General features: G+C 39.2%; 1 protein-coding gene across 1 annotated transcript in view; it reads left to right on the top strand.

Annotated features, from left to right (window-relative positions):
* Positions 1-14277, top strand: part of mta2 (metastasis associated 1 family, member 2) — a 32769-nt gene that overhangs the window by 2412 nt on the left and 16080 nt on the right. The window contains exons 2-3 of the mRNA XM_018671104.2: positions 4048-4115; positions 10404-10497. Coding sequence (XP_018526620.1) covers positions 4048-4115; positions 10404-10497 — 162 coding nt within the window. The remainder of the gene's footprint in view (positions 1-4047; positions 4116-10403; positions 10498-14277) is intronic.

Below are 14277 nucleotides of genomic sequence, written 5' to 3'. Positions count from 1 at the left end.
TTAAAGTGACTCCATATCCCATTAGGGATTACATGCTCTTGTCTCTTAATGCATCGGTGTGTGTGTGTGTGTGTTGCTGCCACAGCAGGTAGTGTCCTTCAGTATGACTGTTTGGCTCAATGGAGCTATTATTTCTGTGAGGATGCATGAAATAATATTTGTGTAGAAATGCAGAAAATTGCATTCTGGGTAGGTGTAGAAAGAAGAGGCTTAAAGAGCAGCTAATGTAAATATGTTTTTTTGCAATTTTTTGAAAATAATTGCCTTTGCAGTGTGGAAACACTTGTGATAGCTTGTGTAATTTAGAAGCATCTCTGCCAACCTGGGTACATACAGGCCCCCTGTAAAGTTGTGGTAAATTTACCAAATAACTATGCACAGCAACTGCAAGAAAATACCTGGTTAGGATTGCCATGCTGAATTGCAGCTTGTAGCAAATGGACAGTATTCACTTGGTTCACTTCCATTGAATTTCCTTAAAAAACATTAATAACTGAATTGATAATTGAAATTTGAAATGTGTCTGCAGGAAAGCATACAATTTAACATAGATTGAGAATATAGTTTTCATTAATAATTAAATCACAAATTAGTATTTACTTAGATTTGAATGGACAGTTTCTTCTAAGATACTGCTTATAAACTCTTAGAACTTCTGCTGTCACAGATAATTGTCTACAAACTCTGTAACAAGTATCAAATTGTATATGTCACTTCCACATCTCTTTCCACATCTTGTAAGCCTGTCATCAGGTCATGTGTCACCATGGGCTATTTGGGATGTTTGTGGTAAAGCATATGCAATAATAATTAAAGAAATATAAATCAAATGGCTATTTGAAGCATCCAGGTCAGCCCCAGCAATATTGTTGTTAGACATTAATTTGGCTGAATGGGTTTGTGCTTGTGAAGCAAGTGTCCATGGATTTTGTGTTCAATAAGGATTATTTGTTGCATCTGGCTGGTGCAGGCAGTTCTGTATGGGTGAGCGCCTATATTACCAGTCCCCAGAAGCACTGAGCATTCAGGCTGCATGTAAGATCATTATCTTCCCCAAAGATTAGTCAAAGGGCTTCCTCCTCTTCATTCACCCTCTAGCACCTAGCGTACTGCGCCACTCCAGCTGCATACGTCCACAACAAACACTCACAGCTGCCTTAGCAGCTCCTCAGCAGACACTTTGTCTCTGGATAATTTTGGTTTCCTACTCACTGATACTTACATACAGTAACCTTAAACCAGCTGATCCCTTTTCACAGGTGATGTGTTAATGCTGAGGAAAAAGTGCCAAGTCAAGCTGAGGTCTGTGTTTTGTTTTCCATATGGTAGATGGTGTGATATCGCTGAAGTCCAGTGTTTTTTTTTTTTCTCCTGGTTCATTGATCCATTGGTCTCCTCTCCCACTGATACATTCAGCTGATCTAAGTGCTAGTGGGACAGGATTCCTTTATTTGTCCCACTGGGCAAGAGGAAGAATAGATGGATGGCCTGAATATAATAACTCCTTCCCTCTACCATCACTATGTCTTTACACATAGAATCAGTCATGTCAAGTACATGGGAATACAAATCCACTTTTGGTGCTTTGGCCAGTGTTGTGTAATGTGGTGAGGTTGTGTTTCTTCACTGAGCAAGGAGGCAATGCTTCTCTGGTCAGACTCCCCATCAGCGTGTTAAGTAGAGCAAGAAATCCTCTCCCTGTCTGAATCCTTCCTTCTCCATCTCTGCTTGTGGTGATGCATCAAAAACCCACTGATATCCTCCTGAGGCTCTCTGTCCCTGCTTGTGGGAGGACCAGATGGAGTTTGACGTGAAGCCACAAGGAAGTACTGTGTCTGTGGTAGTGGTATAATGAATGATAAATGTTGGGAAGGTTTGATCAATGCAAGGTTTAAAGGCTGACAGCTGTTAGTTCAACCTGACACCAGCTGATATTTTGAGTCCACCTTCACTGTCAGTTAACTCTGAAGAACTAATTTATCCAACAGTTTTCATAAATCACTGACTGACAAATTTAACTCAACCTTGCTGCAGTGTGTCATTAACTATCTAATGTGAATCTGTAAAGACTTTGTATAAGGGCAATGTTAGGGTGGCCGAGAGAGCTCAACACACTGCAGTGTAAGAAAACACATGCAAATAGAAAAGCATGCTGCATTGAACGGCTTGTAAGTTGGCTAGTTGTCATTGGTTTTGGAAAATTGTACTTGTTTTTCTTTCCTGTTTTATTTTAACATTGTTTTTAATAAAGACACATACACACACACCTTCACAGGGGTTGTAGGGTAAAGGGGATGGTAAAAATGTAATGGATTTCTTTTTTTTTGCTCTCTACTGGCAAACCACCAGCAAACCAGTGCAGGATTTCTCCCACTGCTCCTAATGGCCGGTCGTGCTATGACAGACGGGTCCATTGTCATTGTGTTTGAGAGAGAGGGGTAAGGAAGGGCCAAGCAAATCAATGCGCTGCTCTTAGTTCTACATTGAAATAACAGTGTAAAACACTACATCAGAGATCTTTTATGTTATTATAAGAAATGTAAAAATATTTTAGGTTATGAGACTGGCATCCAGTAGCCATCTTTCCTTACAGGTTAAGTCTACATACCTGTGCTGAATGTGGTTACACATTGCTCCGGTTGAGTAATTATATGCCAGTTTATTCCGACACAGCCAACATATGATCATATTTTCATATTCTAAATGATAAAATGCCAAACTGTGCTGGTTTTACAAGATGTCATCTGTCACACCTTTCACCCAGGCATTAGCACAGGGAGAATGGGCTGCAGCTCTGGCTAATTGCAGCATTCACAATAAAAAAGTATGGCTGGCAGTTAGACCTTATTTGAAGTTAAGATGTTAATAAAATCTGCATCTTTCATTTCTGTTTTCACAGTTAGTACATTTTACATACACATCATTTTTGCGGATTACTTGTTGGGTAAAGGACTGCTATGGAGTGAATGTTGACAGCACTGTAGTTTATTTACTCATCTGACAGTCATGCTGCTCCTGGCTAGCCCACTGGCCTCATGACCTTTGGATGTGACCTGCAGATTTCTCCTAAACAGAAACAAGAGCTCCTCTACATGACCAGCTGCACCATATCCACACCAGAACCAGAAACTGAACCATTGGTACAAGAAAATAATTTTTGCTTCAGTTTAGTTCAACAGACTGTTGTAACACTAAGGTCTCACACAGGTATGAGACCTTTATGTGAATTCTCTTTCCACTCCAACCATATTGCAGTTGATGTGTTGCTGCTAATAACAGCTGAAGATGTCTCAGTGGTTAGCAGGATGGATTTGGACACTATTTGGTTGTTTTAGGGGGACCACCAGCACTTGCTCAGGTCTGGCACAGTAAAGGCTTGCATTGTGCCTGCTCTAAAGTATGGCACTGCTTCAGATGGTAAAAAAGATGAGTGGTATTACCTGTCTTTGTGGGAACATGCTTTCGACACAATTTGTAGTGCACGCTATTCTGTCGTCTTGTCTTCTTGTCTTTAAATAACCAAGATATCAGCCCAAACATCGGATGAAAATATAAACTTTTTTTAACGCGTCATCTGCTAACAGTGGCTTTGCTGGCAGGGAGGCTAGCCCTAGTCATCTCCTCCAGCATCTGTATTTAACTATAACTGTAACACTACTAAAATTGTGTTTGAAGTTTTCTTGGGCTCACATTACAAAGGTTCATTTACTGAGCTGGCATTGTCTGGCTCTTAGTGTTTAAAAGACAGACTTCAGTTATAGCTGTGTGTGTCAGGGAATATGGATTCATGTTCATCATGTTACCCATAATCCTTTCAGTTCTACTATTACACACACAAAACATGCATAGGGCTAATGAGATGAAATAACTGAAATGTGGAGGTATCTGTCGAGTAGACATGCATTTGGAGTTGCTGTTGTAAAATGTTTTGTTATTTATCATACTTAATATTTTTTATGAGGTATGGTTGTGCATTGATTTGTGTTTTACACTGTGAACACATCATAAGTATCAAATCTTTGATTTCTGTTGTTTTTTTTCTTCCAGATTATGTGTACTTTGAGAACTCCTCCAGCAACCCTTACCTGATCCGCAGAATAGAAGAGCTCAACAAGGTTGGTTGTTGTCTTCTTGTCTTGCAACAGTTTCTTGTTTCAATCAAAAAGTTGTCTATAAAATACCTATGTTTTATTGTTTAACAGTACACCCTAACCATCTGTATTTTCTCAAATCATACCATAGCCACAAAATATGCTGGTTGTCTGGCAGGCATTAATAAAAATGTATATTCAGACTCTTCTAACATGGTTTCAGTCAACATAAGAAGTGTGATCAAAAAGTTCTGAGACTGTTCCTGAGGCGAACCAACTGAGTGTGGCTTAGTAATGTGCATGCAGTAGGTGTGAGCAGTAACTTTTGTGAGTCACTATTCCACGTTGCATGATCCACAGCTGGACTTGTGTTACACACGTTTTTGTGACCACTTGCAGATGCACATTTACAGTTTCATCACCTCAAGTCTGCGAGGAGCTCTGTTAACTGCCGAGTTCTACTGAGGTGTCTGCACCAAATGTCCTCCCTCAAAAGACCTGAACTGTGTGTGATGGCAATTGAGTTGCTCCATCAAAACAATGCACCCTTTCACAGGGTATTTTTGCACACAAGTTTTTTGCCCACACCAACACGGTAATTTTTCTCCACCTGCTCCACTCACCCGATTTTGCTGATTTCTTCTTCCCCAACGTTAAATTCAAGCTAAAGGGTTACCATCTTGAGACAGTGGAGGAGATCCAGCGCAAATAGCAGATGGTCCTTAATGTGCTTGCAGAACAGGACATCCAGGGAGTGTTCCAAGTGTGGCAGGAGTCCTGCACAAAGTATCTATTTTGAATGATATGGCAGCCAAATTTAAATTGATATTTCCCCTGTCTGGATACTAGGGCGGCTGTGGCTTAGGAGGTAGAGCAGTCGTCCACCAATCAGAAGGTCGGTGGTTCGATTCCCGGCTCCTCCAGTCTGCATGCCGAAGTATCCTTGGCAAGATACTGAACCCAAATTGCTCGATGTGTGTGTTTCACATCGGTGTGTGAATGTGTGTGAATGTGTGTGAATGTGTGTGAATGTGTTTAGAAAAAAAGCACATTAATATATAGAATATGTGCTGTGTGAATGTGTGTGAATGGGGTGAATGTGATCTGTAGTGTAAAGCGCTTGAGTGGTCGAAAAGACTAGAAAAGCGCTATATAAGTACAGTCCATTTAGTTGGTAAACTATGGCGACAGTAACTAAAGGAGTAGTACAGCAGCCACTTACGTAAAAGCAGAGGCATATGACACAGGCTTGTTTCCCAGTCAAAGGATTAAGCTCATTTATGTAATACTCTTACATTGAAGGGCTTGTGCTGAGCACCAGGAAGACTGCATCATCCTGAGTGTTAATGGCTGCTGAGCACAATGAATGGATAGTGAGAGACAGAGTAGCCAGATCTCTAAGCCCATGCTGAAATATGGAGGGAAGCACTGTGTGTATGCCGTTGCTACTTTCCCTTTTCTTATGGTCCGTCATGGTCCAGGTCCTGGGAGAATGACATCTCCACTATCTAACCTTTAATGCATCTATTAGAGGTTTTCCACAAACAGTTTATGATAATGTCAGTACAAACTGGTGAAATTGGTTCCAAGAAAAGGAACAAGGTAAGTAGTGTGGAAGAGGTTTGATGACATTAACTGTCAAACATCAATCTGAAGTTAGTTTGATGATTACCATCTGCACATCCAATGAGGCTTGCACAGAGCTGAAGTTATTTTAAAGTTGGATTGACCAGCTGAAGGTCTGTTCACATCATTAGGTTCTTGTGTAAAGATGTTTCTGTTGCATTTGGCCATAAAGATGGTTATTTTAAAAAAATACCAAGATTCTTTGTAATCATTATATTGTTTTAAAGCCATACTACCCACCTTTGACTATACATCTATCTTGAAATATTTCTGTCATCAGTATCAATAATAAGACTTCCTACTTGGCCCATCAAAATTTGTGCTAATAGCTGAGATCTAGTACACAGAAATATTGATAAAAAGAGGCCTTGATGGAGCCTTGTCCATGTTAAACACAGCCAAAGTTCCAAAACTTTAGTACATTGGACCTATGTTAAAAGCCTACATTTCAGTCTACTCTAAACCCCTTTTCCAGTGTTTTTTTTTTTTTACTTTCCCAACATTCTTGATGTGTGATTGCCGTGTAAGTCCATAAATGTGCTTCTGCTCCGGGCCTCAGGTCCAGGTTCATCATGACCCAGTACCAGAGCACACCCATGAATTACAGCCTGCATAAGCTGCAATAGCACCTGCAGTGTCTGGAAGAAAGTGTTTCTGTTGTTGCTGTGGTGGAGGGAATGCAACACTGGACACAAGCAGATATCATTTGTACACTGTGAACCTCATACAGCAGTACAACTCCACATTTCACTGAGGCGACCAGGTGCCAACCGGCAGCTGGCTGGCCAGGATCGTCACTGTGCTGCTACTGTAGGACTGGCAGTTGTAACTTTATTGGACCTGTGTTTTGATTCAGAAAGTCAAACTGTAAGTATGAAATCTTTTTTTCTTTGTGACCCGTTAGTGTGCTAGCTTGCTGGCTAGTTTGTTTATTTCAGTTTTTCACAAACTGTTTCAGATGTTTATCTACTTCAGTCAGTCTTTTTACAGTATGAAACAGAGGCCAGTCTTCTCAGTTTCTTCCTCTCACTGTCAGTGGCACCCCTAGCTGTTCCATCAGCAATGTTAAGGAGTAATCCTGGGCCATTCCTCCTACAGAGCTGTGTCAGCTCATATTCTTAGGAGGTCTAGTGTGCATAGCTCTCTTGAGATCATTCCACGGTATCTTTATTGGGGTATATTCTGGGTTCTGTCTGATCCATTCCAAAAGGCAAATTTTCTTTGTTTGAAGTCCTGTACTAGATTTACTTTGATTTAAAGTCACTGTCCTGTTGCATCACGCAACTTCTACTGTGCTTCAGTAGGCAGACAGCCACCCTGCCATTATTCATTGAGATAGCTTGATAAACTTTGGAATTCATTTTCCCCTCGATGATGACTCATTTAACTTTTGTTGATATCATTAGCCAAGGAGTATACATACAATGGTCACTTTGATTGGATTGCAAACTTTGTTTTGCTTTGCTTTATTCAAGACCAATGTTTTCTGCAGTTGTACCTAGATGGCCCTAATGAAACAATATACTGTACCATTAACTCTGAATCTGCAATGTTTTATAGATTATTAAAGTGACCTGATGAAGCATATTTGATGAGGTGTTCCTACTCTGCATGGTAGGAGAGACCGTCAGAAGGTGATGTTATAGTTGAGTTGTTGTCAGTGATGGCCTGAAAACAACATAGCAGTGAGCATCATCAGGATCAGCAGCATCAATATCAACTGTAGGACATGATCTGGACTGTATACATAAAAGGCTAAAGTTATTTTGTATACTGTACATACCCAGATTATATTTGCATTTCATTTGCTTTGAATAAAGTGTTTCATTTTTAAGTAGAGTTTTGTCATTTTTAAATGTTGTACTAAATCTAGTATGTAGTATGTATGTATATCATGTGGTGTGAAAAACTTATTTCATTACCTGCACATAGAAGGGTTGAAAAATCTGGTTTGTTAAACATCCTCACAAAGAAAATGTGAAATAAGAGTTTTGCTGGTAATACTTTACTAGTACTGAATTTTGACTGTATTTAGCTCATAGGACTTGTTGTAACAATCTTTTACAATAATCAGCACTCCTTGATTTCTTGAATGGTAGTAGGTGTAATCACTTCATTGGGGTCATCAGATTCACCCTTCACTGGTGTTTCATTGATATGACACATGACAGAGAGCTCAATGTCAACATCTGGCATCCCACATGTGCCCCTGTCAGCTTTTACCCCTTGTTGTGCTGTGGTAAGTGGGCCAACTTGTCGCGACCAAAACCACCCTCATGCTACACCTGACCTACAGTGTCTCCGTGCCTGAGAGTAGAATTTGCTTGTTCTGGGAGCAGTTGCTTGTATCCCACCATCTTGAGACTCCGACATGGTCATGTCCAGCCTCATCTTGGTGCATTTGTACTTTTAAATTGGGTTAGAAACCAGTGCACCATTCTGATACAAGCTGATACTGCTAAGGTCACTACTTTATGCAGGAATTGATTGATTGCTCCAACTTCTTGATTTTGGTCATGAGAATCTCATGACTGTCACCCTTGGAAGCAGTATAAAGTGCAAGCACCACAGTTTCAACTTGCCATGTTATGTCTAGGCTGACCAGATCTTTGGTTATTTTTTTATTTTTTATTTTTATCTAATTTGAATATTCTGGTCTGTATCTTTGAGGTTTACAATGTACCACCACCCCAAGCTCACTTTTGGAAAGGGCTTGTTGTTGATGTAGAATCTCTGGTTTGTTTTCATTGTTCCCCTCTAACAAAGGATATGATCCAGGATTTGCTGTGTAAATGAAGCTCTCCAGTAATCACCTTGTACATGCAACAGTTGAGATCAGGGTGTTAAAGTTATCCATGTAGTTGCTTTCCAGACTTAAGGTGTTCTTTCTCTACAACCCTCTTGGAAGTTTAACAAGTTTTTTCTTTTGTGAAGGGTCCTTTAACAAATTTAAAGGGATCCATGTAGAAAGGTGAGCATGCCCTCTCCTTCTCCTTGAGTTGAATTCTGAGGTTCTCTACTCTTCGGTTTTTCAAGGCTCCTCTCCCTAACAACACATTCAGTTGCATGTTTTTAAACATCAGAAGGGGTGTTGTTTTTTATTCCCTTCCTCTTTTGTACCAAACCTTTCTACCCTTAGCTGTAGGTCAGGCCACTCAGTCTTTCCAGCTTCTTAACTGCCGATTCCCAAAGTCCACCTAGAATTGTACTCAGGTTTGTAATGACTGTTGTCCACTTGTCTTTGTTGCTGGACTTGACATGTGATTTGTGGCTTTGCATCTTCTTCTCCTTAGCAGTTATTGATGCTCAGCAGTCTTTCTGTTGTGTCCTGCTCCTGCTCCTGTGATTTACTCGACTGACTCAGTCTTTTTCTCAGGAGATATTGGTCAGTGTGAGGTCCTGGCCCTCAAGCACTGCATATGGCCTAGATATATTCTTAAGCGTCTGAGAGATGATATCCTGGACCACCTGCCGCTGCATATTCAGTTGTCCAGAAGCTGATATCTCAAGTGCTGTGCTGATTATCTGATTTGTCATCAAGTTGATGCCATGGTTGGTTGCCATGTTGATATTCTTCCACCACCCTGCTCTCACAGATTCAGGATATTTTCTTCTTGGACTTTTTGCAGCCATGAGGGGTGACTCCTATGCACCTGTCAAAATCAGAATCAGAATCCTGTTATTAATCCCTTGTGGGAAATTGTTGCATTGCAGTGCTCTATTTGTCAAATATAGATAAATAAAGAGGAATAAAGTAACATAACAACATAGAAATAAAATAAAATAGTGATGAAATCCAATCCTTAAAAAATAAGAAGTAAAGAAATATACCCCTTCAAAATGGACACTATATACATTGTTAATATTTACATACATTTACATTATTTAAATTAAATTGTGCAGATAATATTATATACAGAGTAGATAGATTTGTGTTTATTGCACATCTGAGTAGAGAGCTCTCTCCTAAGATGGGCTGAATCTTAGAGGGAAGTGAAAAATAATCCAAGATACTGTGAAACATGGACACATTACAGTTCTCACCGTAGCTGCAGATACTTCAGTTACTGAGCTGTTTTTCAAACACATAAGCAAGTTACGTTGTAAGATGAGTAATTTCACCTTCAGTTATGTTGCAATTGTACAGAATACATTCTGTTCCATGCAAGTTACTGCCTCATGATGATGCTACCAGTCTGATGTTTAGTGTCTTTTTTTACCTGAGAGAATTACACATTATGTTACATATATTTTCCACCTACATTCTGGCAGTTACTATAGTGTTTACACTGTATACTGTGTTTTGGGAATGCCAACATTACTGCCAACACGCTACCCTTGCATCTCCTCACAACTAATACTTCACTAAGCTCTGTGGTTGTTTCACACAGATGTTTCTGTCAAGACAAAGGTAAAACAGTGTATATTTATGATTGGAGAGTTTATACATCTATACAAAGCAATATTAGTGAAATGGTTGGTGTAGATATGATGGGCCAAACACTACTGGTTTTTATCTGCAATATATTTTGGCTGGCTCAGAAAATGCAAGAATCAGAAGTGCTAAAATGCCAACCTGAAACTGGAGTCAGAATGAATTGGAAATGATCAGTATGTGATATATATGTAGTTAAACCACTGCTTCATTATGGTGCCTATTTCTAACCACTGACTCTACATTTACAGACAGCCAATGGGAATGTGGAGGCAAAGGTGGTGTGTTTGTTCAGGAGGCGAGACATCTCGGGCAACCTCAACACTCTGGCTGACAGCAATGCAAGTGAGTAGCAACCACCAAGCCCAAGCCTGCTTTCAGTTCCACTCTTGTTTTATACTGTGTGAGAGCAGGTATGATATGGCTCACTGCCTTTAATGAACCTGTTCTTCATTGTGTTGCACATGAAAGCCTCAAAGCACCTCTGTAGCTTTTATGTTGTAAATTGCACCATGGTCTGCTTCAGGGTTAATATAAGACCATCCGTTTTGTTTAAGGCTTAATGCTGAAGGCTAGTTTGGAGAAGACTTTATATAAAAGGACAGCTTGTTTTTATTTGTTCATTACAAAGACAGGTAATAAATTGTGTTCATAATACCTCTTATATAAATCAATATGCATTGAAAAAGCACTACTTTAATGTGATTTTAACTATTGTTAGATCTTAAATCCACACACACATGCTGGCTCGACTAACTTTACTCACATGTGATACAACACACATGATTACATGGTTTCATGTTGTATTGATTACTTTTCTAGTTTAAAAATACTGTCCCGGATCGTTGTCCCGAGCAACAATATGGTAACAAACAATCACCAATATTTTGATTCCCTCAGGAGACTGTAGCACAGTTCATTTTTAGCTCAACTACATAAAAATAAGTGAAAGAAATGAAGGAATAGCTGATCATTGCAATCAAGAGCTTCCCAGTTCTCTTGGATAGAGGATTTTAATGACTTTTAACTTTAATGAACTTAAGGGACTTGAAGAAGAAAAACAATGTGTGGAAATGCATCACTTGGGAAATGAACAGTTTTGTTGTGTGCCAGTACAGTTTCAACAGGAAAATAGAACTGCCCAATCATGGCTGAGTACAAACCTCAAGACTGCGGCTGTCTTTGCACTTTGGGACCTTGAAGTAATAACTGTATGCCCTATGCAACTAAATAATTGCCATAATTGTGGCAGTACAACCATGACTAGTGTAAGCATTTTGCTCACCCTTGTGAGTGAAATTTATAGTGAATGAATGTGACAAATTATTTGTCTGCACCAGTAAAATGACTTTGAGTAAAGCTCAGTGTACAAAACATTCACCTAGTGGTTTCCCACTTGAACCTGGCACTGATTGTCACTATTGCCAGTTAAAATGACAAAGAGCAGGTCATATCAGCTGTCACTAATTAACATAAATTCCACGACTTAACTTGATGGCAGCAATGTCCACTGTAACATTTTTCCACCACTGGCCCTTTAACTTGTATGTATTCAATATCTGTTGAAATCTACATTTGTTTTTTAAGTTGCACTTTAATATGGGGGGAAATGAAGTAACCCTTCACATTTTTGTGAGTGATCACTGTACACCAGAAAAAATGTTAATCACAAACAGTGGTTACACAAGGTTTATAGTGCAGGGATATTAAATGTGATTTGCTCATCCTCTCAAAATCAGGGTGAAAAAAATGACATAGAGTATTTTATGTCATAGAGTAAAATGTAAAAACGTCTTGAGCTTGTGTTAACTACAGACCTTATTTCAAGCATCTAACCAAAAACCTATTCATCCAGGTTTTATTACTTCTTCTTCAAGATTTGGTGGTTGGCAAAAAACATACTCTGTTTCAGAATCTCCCAATTAAACTTAAATTCTTATCATATCTATGTGTTAAGCTCATAAACTGCCACATTCTGAATCAGAGCCTCCAGTATTTGGGTCAAGAAGCTTGTGAAAAGTACAGTGTGCAAAGTTGGTAGTCATTTCAGTGTGTCAGATACATTAAATAAACATCCCAGTTATTCTGCTCAGCTCCGGAGGTTTCACCTCAGGTTTTACTGGTTGATTCCAGTGAACCTGATTGTGTGGTAATAAAATTATCACACACACCACCAGAGTTATTTCTTTGGTGAGACATAATGGTAATAACAATTAAGATGATGATGAAGAAATTAATATTATTATTTCTAACATTTTTATCAGTAATATTGTCTCAGTATGTGGATCCTGCTCCACCCTATCCTGATCAGCCAATGAGCTCAGTCTGTGTCTTGTGTGTGATCAGAGAGCCAAGGAGGTGGGAGGATGGAGGTAGTGGGGTGGTGCTAATGGCATGCAGACTACTGAGGCCTGATCACATTCACTCATTACCCCCACCCCAACACCATAACCAGCTCCCCCTCCCTCTTCTTGGGCTGCTGTGCTTCAGACAAAGACACACACAAACACACACACCTCAAAATGGATGCATTAACTTTGCTTTTTTCACTGTGCCCAGCACCACACACAGAAGCTAAGCATATGTTCTCTGGCTGTGTATAGACAAATTTGACATTATACTACGTGCAGTGACCGTAATTTCACCATATATTGTGTCTGCTAGCAGGTCTGAGGTGTTGTCTTAAAGGCATTTATTCTTTTAAATAGACCAAGCAATCTCTTTAGATTTTCTTCTTCTTTGTTGTGTATAGCTACTGAAGCAATCATTAATCTGTGAATTTTGAAATTACTCTGTTTTTGAATTTATCATTTGCACACTTCCCTGGCAGTATAGCTTTGAGTAAAATATACCAGAAGGTGACTAATGTGGACAAATATAGAGTCGGCTGACAAAAAAGTTAAACCTGGCTTAACTTTGACTACAGTACAATTCTGCTAACTGGCTGCACTGGCCAACACATGCAAGCTCACATTCCTGATAAATTACTTTGTAACATGAACAGTGTAATTCTCCTGTTTACGGTGTCTGTAAATCCTTCATACTAGAATAGTGCAAAAATAAGCAGTGGGTCATCAGGCCATTGACAATATACTTGAGCCATTTGAATTCATTGCTGTTTTTGTAAATAATATGTAATATGCAATATGATTTTGCAAAAACAGTGTCTGTGGCTTCACTTAGGCAATGTATCATTATGTAACATTCAATTGGTTTATGTGGCAAAATTATGCATTTATAAGAGCAAATTTTGTAGTGCAGCAATCCTTGCATTTAAATTATTACTTTAAGAGCCAGATTTCTCATGCGTACAAATAATCTTTTTTTTACCCACCATTGCACCTGCAAGGCTCTGTAGGAAGCTACATATACTGACTGTAAAACTGTCCAGATGCTTGAGCTTGATAAGGGCCTTAGCTCTACATTATAGGTGTACAATAATTCCAGTCAATGGTCTGTCACATTGTAATATTTGGCTGCTTTGATAGGGAATCAAAAAACAAAAAAAAGAAAACTAACTCTTCGCAGCTTGGCAAAGAAACTTAAAAATGATCAACAATCGAGGAATCATGGGCATCCATGTACAGAGAAGTCTTTAAAAAAATAAAACAAATAAATAGGTTTTAAATACCTAAGAAACCAATGTTAGAGCTGGGCCAATTCAGAGCCAAGTCAATAGGGCCTACTTCTTCACTATGGTAATCCAAAATTAACAGACAGGAGCCCTGTGTACTTTTTATACAGTCCATCCTTAGGAGGGACTGAGAAATTTCTGAACCACCGGGCTTGCTTTGTGTTTAATGTAACTGAAATGCCAGTAGCCAGCTAGCCAGATAAAGGTCCATGCTAACTGTAATCGCTTTTTAAAAAATTTTTTTTATCATTTACGTTTTAACGCCTAAAAGAGATTTTTTTTAAAATAAACCTGACTTACTGAAGTAAGGCTACTTTAAATGACAGCTCTGCTTTATGAAACACTCCTCAGGTCTAATCTGGCTTAGAACATTATGATCCCGTGCCAGTGATGAAGTGAGCAGGCGCCTTCTCTCTGCTGCTGCTGCTGCTCATTTGTACCAGACCACGGTTTATCTGCAGCTTTTTTTTTTCCTCCTCCTCCTTTTTTTT

This window comes from Lates calcarifer, linkage group LG14 (assembly GCF_001640805.2).
Source record: "Lates calcarifer isolate ASB-BC8 linkage group LG14, TLL_Latcal_v3, whole genome shotgun sequence".
NCBI classification, from domain to species: domain Eukaryota; kingdom Metazoa; phylum Chordata; class Actinopteri; family Centropomidae; genus Lates; species Lates calcarifer.
This window is presented reverse-complemented; position numbering and strand designations above follow the sequence as displayed.